At 45.4% G+C, this 22,094-nt stretch overlaps 1 protein-coding gene across 1 annotated transcript in view; it reads left to right on the forward strand.

Annotated features, from left to right (window-relative positions):
• Positions 1-1,671: 1,671 nt before the first annotated feature.
• RIMKLA (ribosomal modification protein rimK like family member A) overlaps positions 1,672-22,094 on the forward strand; it is a gene marked incomplete at its 5' end in the record, with an annotated part of 28,639 nt that continues 8,216 nt past the window's right edge. Inside the window, 3 exons of the mRNA XM_079923668.1 lie at positions 1,672-1,834; positions 17,278-17,508; positions 20,876-20,962. Coding sequence (XP_079779794.1) covers positions 1,672-1,834; positions 17,278-17,508; positions 20,876-20,962 — 481 coding nt within the window. The remainder of the gene's footprint in view (positions 1,835-17,277; positions 17,509-20,875; positions 20,963-22,094) is intronic.

Below are 22,094 nucleotides of genomic sequence, written 5' to 3' on the forward strand. Positions count from 1 at the left end.
TCCCCAGATCCTGTTCTCCTCAAGCTTGGGTTTTGGGAATCTTGGCATCCATCTGCATATGAATTAAACATTCTCGACTTATGAAGATGACTATGAAAATGGATTGTAAGCAACTTCTAAATTTAGTGACTCTTATATACAAATTATCGTTCCAGACAGCCATGGTTCTGATCATCTTATAGACAGCCTATGTATTATGATCCTGCAGAAGCAAGTAGAAAGCATCAGGGTGTACAAAATACATACCATAGGACATGAAGGAAATGATCAAGGTACAAGATAGAGCCTCTAGTGCCCAAGTTGATCTGTGGTTAGAAGATAGTTTTGAAAGTTACTAAGTCATAGGGCACTAGGTTACTGTTACTTTAAGAAAATACATTCATGGGGGGGCAGGTATTTTGCAACACAAAAAGATTTACTTAACATTGCTGGAAAAATAATTAATGTTTGAAATTCCATTTAGACAGCATTTTTCCAATGGCACATCAAGTGGGTCAATGCACACACCTGCAAAATATATATAGTGAAGCCTATACCTTACCTGAGATATCTTACCCCTTTTCTAAATTATTGTTTGGCCTGCTTTGAAATTCCTCTTGCCCCCCTAAGCCAAAAAAAAAAAAAAAAAGACAAATATTTTAATAAGCCAGAAGAGCAAATGCAATCTCCAAAGATGGCTAACTTCAGTCTTTCAGTTATTTAGAGAGGGAAGTCAAACATAGTTGATTCAAACATAGTTGTTTGTTGGCAGAATTTGCGATTGGCTAGGACCAAGGACAGTATTTAAAGATGACTCAGTTGTACGGGCTGAGGGGATGGGGGAAGACCAGCTGGTGGTCCTTCTAACTAAAAGGAGTCCATTTTCTTCACATTGAGGTTGTGCAGGCCCAGAACCGCTGAATCCTGGGAGGGGGTGTCCAGTTAAAGAAAACCTGAGACCCTGAGAAACGCACCTTCAAATTATCTGAACCCTCAATCCCCACCCCAGCTCCAGGCCAGGATTTGGGCAGAGCATTCCAAGGCCAGGGTCCACCTGGAGGCCTAGCTGTGTGACCTTCGCCAGCCGCCCGAGTCTCCTTTGGGACGTCCCCGAGGCCCTGCCCCAGGCTCTGTAGGGGGACGCCAATGCTCCCAGCCCCCGGGTGCTCGGGACGGCCTTTGGGAAGCATCCCGCTGCCCGCTGCGGACCACTATTCCATCAGCCCGGACACCCTCTCGGCTTCACTGGGTCGCCGCCCTAGCCCCTCCCGCTCCGGCCGCCCCACCCCGGCCAGCAGCGCCACGCCCGCCGGGGTCCAGCGCGGGACAGGGATGCCCTCCCTCAGCCTCCCCGCCGCACTCCTCGCTCGGGGCTTCCCGGGGTCGCTAACCCCACCCGGGTCTCCTCTCCCGGCCGCAGCAAGCTTGGGCCCTGCCGCGGCCGCCTCTGCAGCTGGCCCCGCGGCCGGCCCGCGCCCGCCGCCGCGCGCTGATTGGCTGGCCGGGATCGGCGGCGGCGCTGAGTGGCCGGGCAGATTCGCTGGGTCAGGGCTGCAGAGGCTCCTGGCGCACCGGCGGGAGCGGAGCCGCGGCGCGCGCTCGCCCGGGACGCCGGCCGCCCGCCAGCCAGAGCGAGCGGCCCGGGTCGCCGAGGGGGCCCGCGCCCCGCCGGGCGCCGCCGCCCTGGCCGCCATGTGCTCCCAGCTCTGGTTCCTGACGGACCGGCGCATCCGCGAGGACTACCCTCAGGTGCAGATCTTGCGCGCCCTGAGGCAGCGCTGCTCCGAGCAGGACGTGCGCTTCCGGGCGGTGCTCATGGACCAGATCGCCGTCACCATCGTCGGCGGCAACCTCGGTGAGCTAGGCGGGCCCGGGAGGGCAGGGAGGCGCTCCGGGATCTCCGAGGGCCAGAGGGTGGGCGCGCGCACCGGGCCCCCCCAGGCCAAATCTCCTTCCGGGCCTCCAAACCTGCCGCTCTCCCCTGAGAGACCTCTTTGGGTTAGAGAAAGCCCCTAACCTTGAGAGCTTCTTTGACCACTAGCATCTGCCCTGAGGCCAAGATTTGAGAACAGGATTTAATTCACTTAGGAGACTTAGTTTGGAAGGAACTCAAATTCACCTGAAGCCTCCTGGAGGTCCGAAGAAAATCAAGCTAACCCCAAATTAGCCAATTGTGCTCTCACTGATACGCTGTCAGTTTAGATTTATAGAAACCCGCACTAAATTTACAAAATTGCCATTAGGATGAATGTTTTTAAAAGTTTTCCAAGAGTGTCTAAGCATCATTAATGCGCTACATAGAATATTATTCCCAAGCTAGGAACCTGCAGATGGGGAGAAATCTGAGAAAGATTGGAGTCACCTCTTGAGGGTAAGGTGGGAGAGAAGACCTTTGATGGGTTTTCTTTAAACTCATCCTCCTCCCTGAAGGTACTGAATTCCGATTCCAGAAAAGCCAAGATTTCAGGTACAGACCATTCTGGCCTCACCGATTTCTCTACTGCTGTGTCCAAGAGATTTTTTGGGGTAAGACATGGTTATCATCTGTGACCATGACCTCAAGAGGTTACGTATGTTTTTAGATATTCTTAATTATCCCAACACAGACAATCTCTGACTTAGGAATCCTGGCTTAGGAACCTCCCCCTGGCCTGCAGTTTTGAGTCTCTCCAGCCTCCAGTCTGGAGGTATCCAGTCACTTCAGGGGGTCCAGGACTCAAGGGGCGTTGGGCCCAGTGAGAGTGCTTCTTGGAATACCATTCATATTATTTCAATCATGCCTGGTTAAATTAACTCACAATTTGTTACTTTTCTTTGGCAGGGGAAAGGGGTTCCAAATTCTGAACAGGCTCCTTAGAAATGAGATTTTGAATATGACCTGTTTCTAAGTAGAACATATCTGTCCCGGATGTTTCATCTATAAATTTATCTAAACCCTTCATAAGTAATATCAGATTGTATAGTCTGTTGGAGAAATATACTACAGACATCAGGTATCATACATTTAGTCTAAAACAATGGCTGTCAGCCATAAAGGGCACCATCTCTCTAGTCTTGATTTGCTAAAACTCTCAGTTAGTTAATATAGAACTAATTCTTGGACAGAGAATCAGTAGAATTGGATTCTTATTACAACTTTGCTGCTAATGAGTATCTTGGCTTTGCCTTGGCCAAGTCACTTTATGTCTTTGAATCTCAGGTTTCTCATTTATAAAACTAAGGGTTAGGGTTCCTCCAGCTCTAAAATTCTGCATCAGTACCATACTTAAATGGAATAATCTGTTATATTTTACTGATCTAAATCTAGTATACACATCTTTCCACACCAAGAGTTTGCTCTTTATTTATTTGTTTTACAGCCTATAAATATGCCTTTATTGAGTTACAGGCATATCATTCCACATCATGTTCCTTTTTGTAGACCCATCATGCATTCTGTGAAGGAGAAGAGGAATGCTGTTTGTTTTGTATCTAAAACCCCATGTTAAAGAATCAGTCATAGGAAAAGAAAAAATTAAATTCTAATGCTGCAGGAAACATTTCACCCCTTTCGTTTAGTGTCTTAAAATTGTTCTGGAATTCATGTGTGAATGTATCCCAGTCTATTCAGAAACAAGGAGTTACTTCTTTTTAAACTACATAGTTATTTACCTAGTCGATGGAGAAACTGAAGACAGGGATTTTTGGAAGCAGTTTTCATTTTTTTGCTAATTCAGAGATTGCCCCACACAAATCACAACACATAAAACAAACCTATTAGATCACTGTTTCTGCTGTCCAAAGCAGTCAAAAGATTTATTTGGTGCATGACGGGATTAATTAAACACAAGGAAGTGAATTCCATGAGAAGACTGAGCTCGTTTGCTTTGTTCAGGGCTGTAACAGTGTCTAAATAGTGCCTCACACCTTAATAGGCACTGAAGAAATATTTTTGAATGAATAAAGATATGCAGTCTACTTCCCAGTTTCTTCTAGAGTCAACTGTAGAAAACTGTTGGTAATTTGCTGAGCCAAAGTATTCCTCCGAAATAAACTCTAGAACTTACTAGCTTCGAAATAGAGAAAGAGTTACAATGATATCGATGCTATTTCCCATTTGGGAATTATTGTGAGAGCTGGGAAGGAGTTTGGGATCACCCATTCTGACCTCTTCATTTTACAAATGAAAAACCTGGTGCTCAAAAAAACGAAGTGACTTGCTCAGTGCCATCCAGCTAGTTGGCAGCAAACTGAAGTTTAAAAACCTGGTCTCCTAATTCCCAGCCAGTGATAATGGAATAAGTATGCCTTAGGACATCAGATGTGGAACTGAACTGAATTATATTAAATTGAGGCTAGACAGTGACGTTGCAAAGTAATGTGATAGTTTAGGAAGTTAAGGTACCACCTTTACTCAGGCTCCTTTCTGTTCTTTCTTGAGATTCGTGTGGGAGTAGATGAAGGGGACAGTTTGGGACAGGTATGGGCGGTGACTCTACCAGTTTCTTAAATTCATTGCCAGTCTTCCCTCCATGGAGGCTAGTGGGAACTCAAATACAGAGATGAGAATTTCAGGTTATATCTGAAATAGATTCAGACAAGAGGTTAAAAGTTGGGGATTTAAAGATTGCAGTTATTTTAAACTAGATAATACAAGTAAGCTGAAGAAGCTGTGCAAATGTAAGGTTTTATGGTTATTCTTTTTAACCCAGTGGTCTGCCCTACCCAGCATAGATTTGGGTGGGGGAGACTACTGGGAAGAGTGAATGACCTTCAGATGACTGAAGCAATCCTGCAGAAAACACTTTCCCTTCACCTTCCTGCTGGATGTAGCATTATGAGAATCCTATCCATTGCCATTTCCTTCTTAGAAACCACAAGTTCTTCATTCATTCAACACATATTTATTAATTTTTCTCAATCCTGAGAATAAGGTGGTGATGAACGCGACACCAAAATGCACATAGTAATATTCAAAGCAAAATTCGTGGAGTGTTTATCATGAGCCAGGCGTAGGTCTAGGTTCTTTTTACACATTAATCTGATAAACGTCAGTCAGGGTGTCTGGGCACATAGTGCTGGCTGGCAGTTGGGACCAACACTCAGTAATTCTGGGCTCAGCACTTTCTGTTTCCTCTCTTCCACTCCACCCTATGCTTCAGCCTATACTGACCTCTCTGCCCCTTGCACTGAAATTGCCTCTGCCTGAGATGCCTGTCTGGTCCAGCTCCCTCCCCCATGGGGAACTTTTATTCACCCTGCATATCCAGCTCAAGTCACGCTTCTCTATACAGTCTGTCTTGACTCCTTACCCAGCCCCCAGGAATCTCTCTCTGCTATCTGCTGCCGAACAACATTGTGCAGACCTTCAAAGGTAGCATTCATCATGTTTTACTGTAATTTATCTATTTACAAAGTTTATCTTGGGCTTCCCTGGTGGCGCAGTGGTTGAGAGTCCGCCTGCCGATGCAGGGGACACGGGTTCGTGCCCCGGTCCAGGAAGATCCTACGTGCTGCGGAGCGCCTGGGCCCGTGAGCCATGGCCGCTGAGCCTGTGCATCCGGAGCCTGTGCTCCGCAACGGGAGCGGCCACAACAGTGAGAGGCCCATGTACCACAAAAAAAAAAAAAAAAAAAAAGTTTATCTTCTCTCACCCCCTAAATGACTGGGTATTCCTCAAATATATGCTCTGGAACAGGTACATAGTAGGCCTTCAGTTGATGTTTGTTGGATGACTGAGTGAAGTGCCTTAAAGGCTAATTCAGGTATGTGAGATGTACTGTAATTAGCTGCTGTGTCTGGGAGATCATGATTGGACGCATAACTGTTTTTGTGACGAGCACATTTACTTATTGGAGGGCAGAGTCACTGGTGCAAATCAAGTTTTTTGACCACCCAAAGGTCTTTACAATTAGCTGTCTCAAGAAAAAAGTATAGTCCCAAACTCAGGGACAGATACCAAGACAGAAGAAATGAACCTGCCCTGGAAATGAGGATGTGTTACAGTTCGGCTTCTAGGAGCAGGGTGATTCAGCATTCTTCCCTTACTTTCAGACCTAAAACCTTGGTGGCCATATGGCAGTTTCTAGGTCAGGTTCTTTACGTTAAGGTGTTCTGGACTACTTTCACTTTGTTCTTTGTAGTGACCAGGTGAGTAATATTTTAAAAGTTTGGGTAGGGGGAAATCCTAAGTAAACTTGAATGAGGAAATGGTCTTATCGCAGCCTTCCAAAAGACAACAGGGGCCTCACAGAGAAAGGATGGACTCCCATTACTGTGCAAGAAGACACTAGCAGAAAAGGGTACCATGCTCACCTTTGTGCACAAAGGTTGATCTTTAACCTCAGTCCCTGCTAAAGGCCTGTGCCTGACACCCTGTAATCCAAAGAAACCACCATCCAGCACTAGTGGAAAGGTCAGTAGGTGGAAGCACCAACCATGTAATGTTTCCAAACATGTGAGTGCTGAATGGATACGCTTTACCCTATGGGTCCACATTTATAACTGTGGGCTGACCTCAAGGGCTGAGGATGGGTTGAAGTGTTGATGTTTCTAACAGCTGTTTTTAGGGACAGCTCATGAACTGTGTTGGAAAACGTTCTAGAACCAATAGATTGGGATCCTTAGTGGATCTCAAAGCCCTGCTTTATAGGTTTCTGAACCACCTGTTGTTGCTACCATACACCTCCACCAAATTTGTTAGGCTTGCCTGGTGGAAGGGACACAGCCATCATCAGAGAGGTCCACGTCATCTCCATCCGTCCATACCTCCTTGTCATCCCCCTTATTAGCAGAGAGTCCATGGACATCCAGGTACATCACTGCTAGCCTCACATCACTCCACCCACTCCTCCAGTAGGTAGGTGGGTCACCTTACCCACTTCCTGGAGAGACTTCACCTTATTAGGGCTTTATATTATTTAATACAAAACTTCACCTTATTAGGGCTTTATATTATTTTAATACAAAACTCCAACAAGATCTGAAATTCTCAATCTAGTTCTACTTGTTCCTTCACTATTAAAAAGTAATTCAAGGGGCTTCCCTGGTGGCGCAGTTATCGAGAATCTTCCTGCCAATGCAGGGGACACGGGTTCGAGCCCTGGTCTGGGAAGATCCCACATGCCGCAGAGCAACGAGGCCCGTGAGCCACAACTACTGAGCCTGCGCGTCTGGAGCTTGTGCTCCGCAACAAGAGAGGCCGAGATAGTGAGAGGCCCTGCGCACCGCGATGAAGAGTGGCCCCCGCTTGCCGCAACTAGAGAAAGCCCTCGCACAGAAACAAAGACCCAACACAGCCAAAAATAAATAAATAAATATTTTTAAAAAAAAAAGTAATTCAAGACTCCTGCTATGAGGAAGTGATACATTTAAGTTACTTTGCATTGCGGAATGAACGGGAATAATGGTTCTTCATTCCTGTAACTCTGTTATTAATACTTAAATATCTTTTATGTGTCAGTTAATCTTCACAACAATCCTATTCATTCCTTTACTTCATTCCACAAATATCAATTGGGTGCCCACTCTGTGCCAGGCCAGGCACTGTGCTAGGTGCTGGAGATATAACAGAGAGTAAGAACAGACACAGTCTCCCTCATTATAATGATTTCATTCATTCATTTGCTCAACAATATCTGTTGACTGCCTACTACGTGAGGGGTGTTGATCTAGGCACCAGAACAAAACAGGCAGAAATCCCTGCCTCTGAAGGAGATTACCTTCTAGATGGGGAGATAGAATACAAACAGGTTAAAACACATTAGTATTTGGTGAAAAGAGCTAAGGAGGAAAAAAGTAAGGAAGGGAAAAGGAGGAAAAAGTAGCACATTTCTGGGGGCAGGAAAAGGGATTGTAATTTTAGGTGGGGTGGCTGGAGTGGTCCTCACCCAGAACATGATGTTTAAGTAAGACCTGAAGGAGATGAGGATGCAAGCTGTTTGGATATCTGGGAGTAGAGTGGTTCAGGCAAGAGGGAACAACAAGGAAACCAGTGTGGCCAAAGCAGAGAGTTAATGAGCATTAGGAGAGGTGGTCAGAGAGGTGGGGTGGGGGGAGCCAATGTATAGGGCCTTGTGGGTCATGGGGGGAGCCAATGTATAGGGCCTTGTGGGTCATGGAAGGACATTGTATTTTACTCTGGAATGAGCTGGGAATCTACTGAAGAGTTTTGAACAGAGGGGTGACATGACCTGCCCTATGTTCACAGGGTCACACTGGCCACAGTGTTGAGAATAGACTGATGACAGCAAGGGCAGAAGCAGAGAGATGGCTTAGGAGTTTCTTGCTGCAGTTCAGGTAACAGATGATGGATGATGGTTGTTGGACTAGAATGATTTCAGGGGAGGAGGTGAAAAGTGACTGGATTTTTGGATATATTTTGAAGACAGAGTTGTCAGAATGTGCCTACTGGATCAGACATTGGATGTGTAGACATTGGACTGATCAAGGAGGACTCCAAAGTTTGTCCTGAGCAGCTGCAAGAATAAAGTTTGCCATTTACTCATATGGAAAGTGTGTGAGAGGAGTAGGTTTGGTCAGGTGATGAGGATCAGGTCTCAGTCTAAGGTACCCATTAAACATCCAAATGGAAATGGCAAGTAGGCAGTTGATCATATCCACTTGGGATTCAGGGGAAAGCCCTGGCCTGAAGCTATCAAAAGTAGGAGCATCTCCATACACCTATCGTGGGAGTGACTGTCGACAGAAAAGAGGTCCAAGGACTGAGCTCTGGGGCACTCCACTGTTTAGTGGTTGGGAAGAGGGGGAGGAACCAGCAAAGAATTCTAAGTAAAAGAAATAAACCCTGGAGAGTGTGGCGTCCTGGAAGCCGAGTGGAGAATGTGTTTAAAGAAGGAAGACATGATGAGACTGTTTCAGCTATTGCTGGTAAATCAAGTTAAGATGAGGACTGAGAACTGAACATTGGATGTAGAATGTGGACTTAGCATTAGTGACTCTGATAAGAGCAGTTTCAATGAAGTAATGGAAAACAGGGAATATACACACTGCCTTAAGAGTTTTGTTATAAAGAGAAAGTGAAAAATGGGTTGATAACTTGCTATGGACTGAATTGTATTCTCCCAAAATTCATACGTTGAAGCCCTAACCCCCAATGTGATGGTATTTGGAGGTGGGGCCTTTGGAAGGTCATTAGGTTTAGATGAGGTCATGAGGTGGTACCCTCATGAATGGTATTAGTGCCTTTATAAGAAGAGATGAGAGAACTTGACACCTCTCTCTCCCTCTCTCCCTCTCTCCCTCTCTCCCTCTCTCCCTCTCTCCCTCTCTCCCTCTCTCCCTCTCTCCCTCTCTCCCTCTCCCTTTCCCTCTCCCTCTCCCTCCCTCCCTCCCTCTCCTTGCCATGTGAGGATATAGCAAGAAGGCTGCTGTCTGCAAGCCAGGAACAGAACCCAATAATGCTGGCACCCCGATATCAGACTTCTAGTCCCCATAACTGTGAGAAATAAATGTCTGTTGTTTAAGCCACCAAACCTATAGTATTTTGTAATAGCAGCCTGAGCTAAGATATTGCTCAAAGATGGATTTGAGAGGATTTTCTTAAAGAAGGGAGAAATAACAGAATATTGCATGCTGGTGTGAATGATCCAATAGAGAGAGAAATTGGTGATGTAGGAGAGAGAGGTGACTTGCTGGAGCAGTGCCTTACGTGACTGAGAGGGATTGGGATCTAGTGCCTATTTCGAGGAGTTGACCTAAGCCAGGAACAAGGACACTTCAGCCATTATAATAGAGAAGGTCACCTATTGGCACAGGTGCAGGTGGGTAGATGTGATAGTGGGAAGTTACAGAGAAGTTCTTTTCTGATTGCTTCAGTTTTTCTCCCTGAAATAGGAAGAGTGAGAATGAGGAGGAGGGAGGAAGAAGTGAAGATCTGAAGCAAGAAAAGAAAGTGTGCAATAGATGTCCGGTGTTGAGGGAGAGTGAATGGACTAGGGAAACAGTGCTTAGCAGGCAGCAACAAGGATGCCCTTGAGATCAGTCAGCAGGTTTGTGTATTTTTTCTTCAGACATGCTCCATTGCACAGGAGGGCACATGAGGTAGGCAGAGTTGGATCAGTCCCACTGGGGTTGTGGTTTAGCCAAGCAAGAAATGGGTGCAAGGATTTGTGGATATATGTTGTGGTGCTTGACTATGGAAATGAAATAGGGTATGAAGGGGGCGAGGGACAGTGAAAAGATGGGGGAGCCATGCATGGTAGTTCCAGGTGGTGTCAAAGTGTGGCTGGAGTTGGGGTACTATAGAGTGAGCTGGAAAGATAGGAGACGGTGTTTGGAGATGGGAGTTATGATCACTGCATAAAGTCTAGAATGTAACTGGTACTGGTGGCTGGGGTGGGATGGTGGACAAGATCCTTGGAGGAAAGGAGGTCAAGAAACAGAGAGGCCTGGGAATTGGAAGAATTCTTCATGGGGATATTGAAATCACCAATATCTGTGACAGCACAGGAGAGTCAGTGAGTCTGGAGCTAGAGCTTCAAGGACAGGGAAGTGACTGGGGTCTTTAGATGACCTGTACAAGTGGGGAGATGTGTGGTGTTGTCAGATGAGAGGCAAGTTGGGTGTTTTAGGAGGAGAGAAGGATGCTGGTCAAGCTGCGATGAGAGTAGGAAGGAGCACGTCTCTCCTACCTCTAGGCCCAGTAACCCCAGGTGAGAGGGAGAGGAAACCCGCCACAGCTTGGGAGGGCTGGTGGGGAAGCAGAGTCAGGGTTCAGTTAGACTCAGAAAAAGAAGGGGAAGGGAACAGTTGCTGAAAAGTTCAAGGACAGGAGATTTGCTGTCCATTGAGTCCCATTGATTGAGTCCCCGAGGGCACCGGGGAGATGGGCAGGAGTGGAAGGTGGGAGTAGAAAAGGCAGTGTCAGGGACTTCCCTGGTGGTCCAGTAGTTAAGAATCTGCCTTCCAATGCAGGGGACATAGGTTCAATCCTTGGTCAGGGAACTAAGATCCCACATGCCTTGGGGCAACTGAGCCCGTGCACTGCAATGAAGTGAAGATCCAGAGCAGCCAAAATGTTAAAAAAAAAAAAAAAAGAAAGAAAGAAAGAAAGAAAAGGCAATGTCAGAGCCAGGTGGGGTTCAGAGTCCAGGGAAGTGACACGGCCTTGGAGACTGGAATCCTGAGAGCCTGAGAGGAAAAGAGAAAAGGGCCTGATGAGATTTGTCTTCGTGGCTGCGAGGAAGCATTGTGTTGGTGAGGTGTGGGAGAGAGGAAGGTTTTCAAGTTCTTCCATTTTACAGAAGAGGAAACTGAGACCCAGGGACATTTTCTGTGTCTTGCCAAGCTGTTAAATGACGGCGCAGAACTAAATCAAGTCTCTGACTTGGAGACCAGGACTTTATCTACTTTGCCATAATTGCCTTTCATCTCATGTGTCCTCAACTTCTTGAAAGGCCTTTGCAAATACGTTTGCCCTGAGCTGTCGCAGAACTCAGTGCTTATGTGTTGCCATGCCTTTACCATCGACTTGTTTCTGAAGGGTAGACATTATGCATTTATTAGTTTTACACATTTCTTCTGTGCCCAGAAGCTCTACGAGTCCACATCTCCTTTCTGAAACTTTCCTTGATTCTCAGAAATAATCACCTAACTGTTCCCTCCTCCTTCGCTGTCACTGTACCCTGATATATATGCCTGCTAGAGCAGTTCTCACGTTGCATTAGAACCTCCCCACCCCCTGCCCAAACCAGACTGATAACTCTTCTTAATACCCAGGTGCTCTGCATAGAGCATCAGTGACATTAGTTACAGTTGTCTGTTTTCTTTCTTCTTAAATTCCAGGGATATTGTTTGTTACACTCACACCTCAACCCCTATGCCCAGCCTTTTAGACGGTGCCTGTCAGAGGCCCTCCCATGTCCCTTTTGCTCTTACCATTTGATGGCATTGTGTCCGTCCTCCCCTCTTGCCCTACACTGCCGCCGCCACCGGTCTAACCATCAGCACCTGAATCTCTGCCTGAGGGCTTTCTCTGGTCACAGAAGCTCACTTTGCCCACACATGCATGGCAAGCCGGAAGGACCAGGGAATTAATACCACACCCCTCGATCAGCTCTCAACCAAAGACAGGGTTGGTATATAAATATTATAAATTGCTAGCTTCATCGCCCCTTGGGTGGGGTAACCAAGGAGTGTGCACTAAACCGTTTCTTATTGTCGCCCAGCAAGATTAAGCCCTGGGTGCCAAGGTGATCACTCACTTCATAACACACCTTTTATTTGCAGCATTGCCTTCTCTACTTCCCCTTCCAGTGTTTCCTGAAATTGCCACCGTGATAATAGACCTCTTGCACTTCAGTCCTTATCTCCAGCAGTCCTTCTGGGGAAACCCAAACTAACACTGGGCTTGGCCCAAAGTAGGTGCTCAATAAATCTTCACTGAATGAATGCATGAAACAATAAATATGTGTTGAGTGACTGAATGAATTAAAATTATGTTGATATATTTCTCTGTAAGGAGATGATAAGCTCCTGGTATGCAGAGATCACCTGGCTCATCTTTGTATTCCTGCTTCAGAGTATGTCTGATTCATCTCAACAGTTCAGTGAAGGTTGAATTGAATTAAATGACCTCAAATTAGCAGTTGGTGGAAAGAGAAGGTGGCCACATCATGACTGTGGGTCTTAATGAGGTAGAGGTGAGATGTCTCTGGGCATCGTAACAAAGACCTTTAAAAGGGAAAGAGGAGTGGCATAGCATCTACTCGGTAAGAATAAAAGTAACTTCCTTATGAGAAAATGCTGTGGGGTAGGGTAGAAAGAGACCAGAGAAGAACTGGAGAGTGATTGAGCAGAGCCAGATCATGTTTGGGATGACACCTCTCCCTCCTAACACAACACAGTCATGTGCAGCACTTAATGGATTATTATCCGCTTATGTTATTTGTAGTGTTGATTCATTTTTAACAACTCTCAGAGCTTCGCTACCAGCCATGGTTACATGATCCTGCCCAAATGTAATGGTCCTAAAAGCTGCTGTAAGTGAGGTCCTTGCTTGCTCTCCTGCTACAGTGTCCTGCTGTTTTCTTATTTCTGCCACTTGCTTTGTACATGAAGGGGTTTTGTGGGGTTTTTTTTCCTAGCGTACAAGAAGCCAGTTTAGTTTTGAAGCTTGCTTTTTAGTTGTGAAGCCAGGGATGCATATGTGTGTACATGAATGAGTGTTGTGTGCCCACTGGTCTGGACCCACTGTGCATCAGTTCTGTGTAAATGCAAAGACTTTGACAGTCAGATCTAGTGCAGGGATGCATATACAAGATGTCTTCTTTTTTTAATTGAAGCGTAGTTGATTTACAATGTCGTGCTAATTTCTGCTGTATGGCAAAGTGACTCAGTTATACATATATATACATTCTTTTTTTATATTCTTTTCCATTATGGTTTATCCCAGGATACTGAATACAGTTCCCTGTGCTATATAGCAGGACCTTGTTGTTTATTTACTCTAAATGTAATAGTTTGCATCTGCTAACCCCAAACTCCCAGTCCATCCCTCTCCCTCCCTCCCTCCCCCTTGGCAACCACAAGTCTGTTCTCTATGTTGTTTTGTTTTTTTTCTTTAACAAGATGCCTTTAATTTAAATGCAATAATACATATGAATGTTCTTGGCAAAGTTCCTCAGACACAGTAGATGATCAGTAAAAATGTTAGGCAAATGCAGATCTGGATGACTGCACCTTTTATTTTCCATGCTTCTTCCCTGTATTGGTATGAATGATTGAGAATGGGTTTTAATTCTTAGAGCTCTACTTTCCAGTAATGACTTGTTTCTTTCTAAAGCTATTTCTCTGTATTATTAACACATTTCTTTGCTGTTGTACATATAAATGCAAAAGTCTAGTTTTGTAGAATTAATTTAATCCAATATATAGGTTAGAAAAAAAACAGCCTCAGTTCTTTGGAAAAGTTACTCATTTTTCCATCTTGTTTTTAATAATTAAAATATTTCCAAATATAAATAATAGAGTCAAAAACATAATTACCCATAAAAGTATATTATTCTTTTTAGAAGTAATATGGAGAAAATATTGTGGTTTCAAAAAGTTGATTTAGACTAGGTTGGCTATTGGTCATTATACTAACTAGTTTGGGGACTGATCTTTTTCACGATCTTATTGACCTGTTGGGGGACATAGTGATCATTTTAGTTTTAAAAAAAAAGTGGTTTGAGGCTAAATAGTAAATCTCAATCCCAGTCTAGCAATCTGGGAGATCCCCAAATATCCCAGAAGTAACTCAGCTCCTTTCCCCCCACCTTGCTTCCCAGGTCAAGGTGATGCCTGAGGGCACTAGGGCACTCAATCACGTGAAATCCCTTGTTATTGAGGGCACGAGGCCCTCATTGTTCAGGGCTTTCCTTCCATTGCTGGCAGCCAAGCAGAGCCCTGCCCTCCTTGGGGTCCTGCATCAGCACTTCATTCCCTTGGTTTAAGGCCCATAGATTGCAGTGGGAACATTAAGGATCCCAGGAAAGGTGACACATTAAGCTCCATCCTTTCCCAAGAGGAGATATCAATGGGGAGAGGGAGAGAGATCACTAAGTGGTTAAAGGCTTCAGAATTCACTGACAGGTTTGCCAAGTGCCAGCCTTAAACCCAAACTGTGCTTGGCCGTGGCTCTGTGGAATTGCTCTTCCTGCTAAAGGATGCCACGGTGAGCAGCAGACTCTTGTCTCCTACTTCTAGAAATGGTGATTTAGACAACGTGCAAACAGCAAAGAAAATGGGCATGAACATGGGACAAGTGATGTTGCCCCTTAGCAAGGATGCTGGAGCTGGGTCAATGGGCAGAGAAGTAACTGGTTGTGCATATGTTTTCCCTAAACACGTCACGTCCCTCTCTGCACAGAGCCGGACGGCCAGCACAGCCAGAGACCAGACCTGTCTAATTGCTTGGGAGAGCCTTTTCAGCTCCACGTTAACCCATTCCATTCTTCATTTATTAAAGGCTTCAGTTGGAATGAGCCAGGCCCAAAGATTTACCTTTGGAGAAGAGAGATGAAATCCTGGTAAGACTTCCTAGGTGTACGTGAATCTGCTTATCGAGGCTGAGCTGTCTCTCTCCACTTGTGGTTGGTATTTCCAGAAATGACTGAATTCTTTTCTTCCCATTTAGAAGTTTTACCGTTTGTCTGTGGTCTCATGTTGAGATTTAAAACCCAGACGTTTCTGCTGCTTCTCATCTCTCTAGGTCACTTTTCTGTTGCAAAGCCATTTTTTGTCATCAGGTGGTACAAATCTCCATACAGTGTCCTACCTTGCTCTGCAGAGTGTCTGTGCAATAATAACGCCAGTGCCTTGCATATCTATAGCGTTTTGTGGTTCTCAAAGCATTTTTGCATATATTATCTCATTATGTAATGTTGTTCTGGGCTGTTGCTTTTCCCCTCAGTGTTCTGTATTTTACTTGCCATTTTCACCAACTTGAATACTTTTCTTTCTTCTCCTACCAGTTTTGAGGATATTATTCAGGGTTTACTCTTTTCCCCCTTTCATATTATTTTCCCCAGGGGCGCTAAGTGGCAAAGGAAAAAGCATGTATAAATGATACTGTTTTCTGATGGCAAAGTAAAGATAACCTGAATGCTCTTTACAAATCACCCCTGAGAATTATATTCCATTTCCTTGGGTTCACACTATCAGCAGAAGTACTAAAAACAATTTAACTTAATGATTGTGCTTACTCTCTTTTTTTTAAATTGGTGAAACCTCTAGAATGAGAGGAAACTGTGCAAGTTAGATCCATGTAGTAGTTTTGTGGTTTTGGTTTTTCTGTTTGCTTGCTTTTGTTTTGTTTTGCTTAGAGTTTTTATATTGATATTATTCATCCCACAATAGAGGAATAGTAACTTCCTTAGTACCTTTTGTTTTCTTGGAGTTGTATGGTTGTACACTTTTATCACTTATGAAAGCGAAGGTGCTTTAGGTTAAAGCCTAAAAGACGGTTCTCAAACTGTGTTTAAAATGTTTTCTGTAGAGCACTTTAGAGACTCCTTTAAGGTTCACTAAGGCAGACCAAGTAGTTCCCTGAACTCACTTCTCATTGCCCTATCCAGTCTATTTCCTGTCTCCATCATTCCATCCCCAGATGCTGGGTGCACCGGAGATGCCTACGTAACTACTTAGAGTAATGCAAACCATAAGATATCAGGGTTGAAAGAGATCAGGCAGGTTGCTGTGAACTTATTAACTTTTGCATTCCTTCTGTGCCATCCTCGGATGACTCATGAGCCTCACTCAGCCCATTCCATCCTAAGGCAGAGGAAAAGTATCCCTTTTGTTGAGCCCAAATCTATCTCCATGTAGCTTCTGTATAATTAAACAAACACTGAGTGCCTATCAAGCAGCAGATACTGTTCTAGGCGCTGGGGATACAGAAGTGAACAGTCAGACAAAATAATGCTCTTTTGGATAGCTCCTCAGCTGTACCTCCTGAGGTCATAGAAGACAAGCCAAATAATTCTTCTGCATGGAGCCGCACAGATAATTGAGACTGCACTCCTGTTCCTCTGAGTCTTCACTACAAGCTAATACTACCAGTTCATCCAGTATCATACAGGTTTAAGTCCTTTGGCTATATAGACCAATTGTTCTGTGATGCATTCTAGTTTTTCTTAATATTGAATTGATTTTTAGTATATTGATTTTTTTAAAGTTTTTTGGTATCAAGGTAATACACAGTTGGAGATATTTTGGAAAATACTGATAAGTATAAATAGAAAATCATCTATAGTCCCATTACCCACTGTTAAAATGTTGGTATATTTCCTTCTAGCGTTTTCTAACTTGTACTGATAATTTTGTATCCTGTTTTTTTTTACCTAACATTGACATTTTTACATTCATTATATTCGTAATATTCCAGATGACTTTTAAAGATGAAGTCATAAGAGTGGTAAAGATACCATAAGTGACCTACTGCATTCCTTGTCATTAAGTCTCCAGCCTCCTAAGCCACTACATTTTGAGTAACACTAGTCCTACATGGAAGGAGGGTGCTGGACTGCATTGTCTCCTATGGATTCTTCTAACTTGGATTATTCTTGATATGCTGCTCTTCCCCCCCACCCCCGACCCCACCCTGTTCATTCTTTTGTGTTTCCTCAATGTCGTGCTCTGCCCATGTGTTTGGAGTATAGGGTGGACGGTAGCTTCTCATTACAACAGGATATCCAAGTGCCGTTTTCAAGGCTATCTTCCTGCTAGGTTCAGTCTTGAGGAGTCTGTTGGAACCAGTGCTTCTGGTGGGACTAGATGATGGCCAGCCCAGAGCTCATTTTCTTCCTTTGATTGCAGGCCTGCAGCTGAACCAGAAGGCGCTCACCACTTTCCCAGACGTGGTGCTCGTCCGGGTGCCCACACCCTCAGTGCAGTCGGACAGTGACATCACCGTCCTGCGACACCTGGAGAAGTTGGGCTGCCGCTTAGTCAACCGCCCACAGAGCATTCTAAACTGCATCAACAAATTCTGGACATTCCAGGAGCTGGCTGGACATGGGGTCCCCATGCCGGACACCTTCTCCTATGGTGAGTGTCCTTAAAATAGGATTGAGACTTGTCTTTCCAAATAGCCTGCATCCCTATGTTCTCTCTCCCCAGAAGGCCTCTGGCATCTCTTGTTGGTTTTCAAGGCGAATCTGTTCATCTTAGATGATTCAACACCTTGAGTCTTTATCATAGTCATTCCCTCTGTCTGAAATGTCTTTGCTTCTTTCTCTCTGGAATTCATTCATTAAATATGTAGCTGGTACACACTGTGTGCCAACTACCACAATAGGCTCTAGGCTCTAGCAACAAGTAAGAGAGTCCTACCCTCAGGGCATTCCCAGTTCATCAGAGGCAGTTTCAGTGCAGTGCCAGGATAAGAGTTAGCGCAAGGTGGTATGGGAATACACAGGAGAGCTCCTAATTTCGTTTAGTAGGTGATGAGGAAAGAAGGCTTCCCAAAAGAGAGAACATCTAAACTAGCTGAAGTTATCCAGCTAAAGCAAGGGGGACAGGGGAGCAGTCTAAGAAGAAAGCAGAATATAGAAAGACCTAGAGGCAAGAGAGAACATGACCGATTGGTGGTATTTTGAGTAGTTTGTGGAACGTCAAGGAGATAGGGTTGAGATATAAGGCTAGAAAGATAAGAAGTCACCATATACAGTACATGAAAGAGATCAGGGGTAATCCTGAGACTAACAGGAAGTTATTGGAGGGCTTTAAGCAAGGAAATGGCCTGATCGGAGTTCAGAATGTCACTTTGGCTACACTGTGGAGAAGGAATTGGACCAGGGGCAAAGTAGAGACAGGATATGTACTGGTAGGCTTTATAAACAATGCAAATGAGCAATGATAGTCTAAACTAAGGTGGCCATAGTAAGAATGAAGATAAGTGAACAGATTCAGGACTTAGGAAGGAGACAGAAATATTAGGACATGATGATTGAGTGGCTATGAGGAGCATGGAGAGGAATCAAGAGTGACTCTGGTTTCTGGTTTGGGCAACCAGATGTGAAAGCGAACACTCACTGAGACTAGAACCAGCGGGGAGGAGAAACAGATTGGTGGGTAGGGCAAGGCATTGTCGGAAGAGGTTATTATAGTCTGGGACACATTCTGTTTGAGGTGTCTGTAGTATATAAAAGTAAAACTATTCAGTAGGCAGCAGATAAATGGATCTGGAGCTCCTGAGAGAGGTGTAGACGAAGGAAGTGGATTTGGAAACTTCCATTATGTTAAGTGAAGTAGCAAGACTGGACGAGATTACTCAGGGAGAAGATGCAGAATGAAGAGAGGCCTGAGCTGTACACCTAAAATGGTTCAAATGGTAACTTTTACGTTATGTCTATTTTACCACAATAAAATAACAACATTTAATAAAAGAGGGTTCGAGAGGGAATCCTTTAGGGAATAGGAAAAGGAAGAAGGACCTATGCAAGAGGCCAAGTAAGAGCACCTGGAGAGGTGAGAACAGAAAGAAGAGAGATGACAGAAGCCAATGGAAAGAACATCCCAAGAAGGATGGTGTAATTAAAAGGGGTGTTTAATTCTGAGAGGATGCGTAACGTACTCATGGAGATGTGTGTTGGATTTAGCAACAGGGAATTCAATGAATACAGCTTCAGTTCAACCATAGGGAGAAAAGCCAACTTGTCAAGGATGAGGAAGTGAATGGGAAGTGAGGAAACTGAAACCCTTTGAGTAGCTTGATTGTAAGGATACAAGGTTGTAGTTAAGAGATGATGCAGGGTGAAGGAATGGGTTTTATTTGTTTAAGATGGGAGATTACTGAGCATGTTTAAAATGCTGCTGGAATTCTGAACTGAGAGGTTGAAGATACAGCAGAGAGGGGACACTTAATGGTGCAAGATCCCTGAGGAGGTGAGAGGGAAAGGGGTCCGAGGCACAGGTGCGGGGATGGCCTCAGATAAGCAGGACCCCTCTTGCACTGTATTATAAGGGAAGGACAAAAGGATGGCTAGAAAGGAGTTATATTTATCAGTGGGTGTCAGGAAGCTGGGAGTTCTCTTCTTATAAAATGTCCTCATTGTAAAGATGCCCCTGATTATCTACACAGCCTTTTCATGCTGCTTTATTTTTTTTTAATCATTAGCACTTTTGGGACAGGTCTTATTAGTATCCCAGAGTATTTTGCTTTGCAAAAAATTGATGAACTGGGCTTCCCTGGTGACGCAGTGGTTGAGAGTCCGCCTGCCGTTGCAGGGGATGCGGGTTCGTGCCCAGGTCCGGGAAGATCCCACATGCTGTGGAGTGGCTGGGCCCGTGAGCCATGGCCACTGAGCCTGTGCGTCTGGAGCCTGTGCTCCGCAATGGGAGAGGCTGCAGCAGTGAGAGGCCCGCATACTGCAAAAAAAAAAAAAAAAAAAAAAATTGATGAACTACAGTATCACCTGTGGTAGGTAGAATAATGGTCCCCCAAAGATTAACATTCATATTTTTTAAATGAAGGCTTAAAGGAGTGTAGTGGAGCCAATTCGGGCTTTCAAATCATGCCTTACCTTTGGGTGAGAAATATCCCAGGCTTGGTTTCTTTGGGTATTGGTTTTCTACTGCAGTACAACAATCTACTGAAAACTTAGCAGCTTAAACAACACCCATTTATCATCTCACAGTTTCTGGAGGTCTGAAGTCCAGCCACAGCATAGCTGGACTCTTTGCTTAGGTCTCGCCAGGGCAGCTGGGCTGGGACCACATCTGAGGTCTGGGGTCTTCCAGGCTTACTGTTGGCATTCAGTTCCTTGTAGTTGTAGGACTGAGGTTCCCACTTACTTGCTGGCTGTCAACTGAGGGCCATTCTCAGCTCTTAGAGGCTGCCTGTTGGCCCTGTCACATGGACTTCTCTCCAACATGGCAGTTTGCTCCCTCAAGGCCAGCAGGAGAGTTTCTCTGATGCTTCACCTTCTTTTACAGGGCTCTCCTGATTAGGTCAGGTCCACCAAGAATCATCTCCCTTTTGATTAACTCAAAGTCAACTGATTATTAGCCTAATTGCAGGAATGCTATCCCAGCATAGTCACTTGTCCCCCCTACACTCAGGAGAGGGGGTTATACAGAGCACGTACACCAGCAGGTAGGAATCTTGGGGGCCTTCTTAGAATTCTGCCTACCACAGCCAAGGTAAGGGAAGAATCCCTGCCCTGCCTGCGGGGTTGTCATGACGACTGCGTGAACCAGAGCGCGTGAAGCCGCTGCCAGGTGGCCGCGCGTGGTAATGCTGCTTTCCTGATCTCTCTGTTCCCACCTTTTGTGTGGCACTTGCACAGTGCATGTCTGTCCGATGGAATGGGTTCACATTGCCTTAAGCAGAGGGATGTGAGGGCTCCAAAGAATTCCCCCAGAGCCCTGGACCATCAGCCTCACCTTCACTGACTTTTGCTTTTCTTGACAGGTGGGCATGAAGACTTTTCAAAAATGATTGATGAAGCCGAGCCTCTGGGCTACCCAGTCGTGGTGAAGAGCACGCGCGGACACCGGGGTCAGTGCCCCTCTTCCCGGACTTCTGTTTGGGCCTCCTCTCTGCTCGGAGGAGACGGAGCTCCCCCTCGCGGAGCTTGTGGTGTAGTCCCTACTTCTGTCCCCTCCTCGCTGTCCGCACTGTCCTTGCTTTGTTCAGACCCTTCCCAGCCCTTCCCTGGACTCTGGCAGCAGACTCCTGACTTGATTCTGACTGCTTTCCCTAACTTCACTGCCAGGGCATCCTGTATTCGTTGGGGGGAGCAATTTCTCTGAAACAAAGATCTCTTCTTGTCACTCCTTTGCTGAAAAACCCTCCCAAGAACTGGTGTTGCCTATTACATACTGTTTATATTCCTCACCGTGGCACTGAAGGCCCTGGACTAACAGCATCCATCTTCCTTTGCAACTTTCTCTAGCCACGTGAACCCTCTGTAATCCATTCCAGACTAGACCATGTATTCTGCTGTTTTTAAACCTCTGCTCTCTTCCCTTTGCTGGGAACGCCATCTTCCTCTGCCCTCTAGTGAACTTCTGCTCGGGCTTTAAGGCCAGCTCCACGTCATTTCTTCTCTGTCCACATCCCTGGTCTCCTTCCCTCTCTTCCAGACAAAATTAATTGCCCTTCCCTTTGTGTTTCCGAAGCACTTCATCCATGCCGCTAGCATAGTACTACGGCTTATGACAGTTATAGATTTATGTGCCTTTTCCCCTTTTTGACTGTGAGCTGCTCAGGGGGTGGGAACCAGGTCCTGCCCATCTCTGTCTCCAAGACCTACTACAGTGCTCAAGACATAGTAGTTGAAGAGGACGTATGCAGCAGAAAGCCATCCCCCTCCCTTGTGGTATGAGAGCGAGTACCTCCTGATGATACCCAGATGGCATCCTTAACTGCTCAGGGCGTCTGGAATGAGAGGAGGTACCCTAATGGACATGGAATGAGCAGTTCCCATGAACTTGACACACTCACTGCTCTCATCTCCATTGTGTAGAGAGTAGAGAAGTAGCACTTCAGGGCGATGGCTGGTGAATGCCTGTCTGAGCCAAACGGAGGGAGGGGCCCACTCTGCCCTGAGTCAGGGAAGGCTTCGGTGGAAGAAAAGGAGACTTAAGTTGGAATGTGGAGTTTGAACCGGATGAGCAACATACAGAAA

Source organism: Stenella coeruleoalba (genome assembly GCF_951394435.1).
Source record: "Stenella coeruleoalba genome assembly, chromosome: 1".
Classification (NCBI taxonomy): domain Eukaryota; kingdom Metazoa; phylum Chordata; class Mammalia; order Artiodactyla; family Delphinidae; genus Stenella; species Stenella coeruleoalba.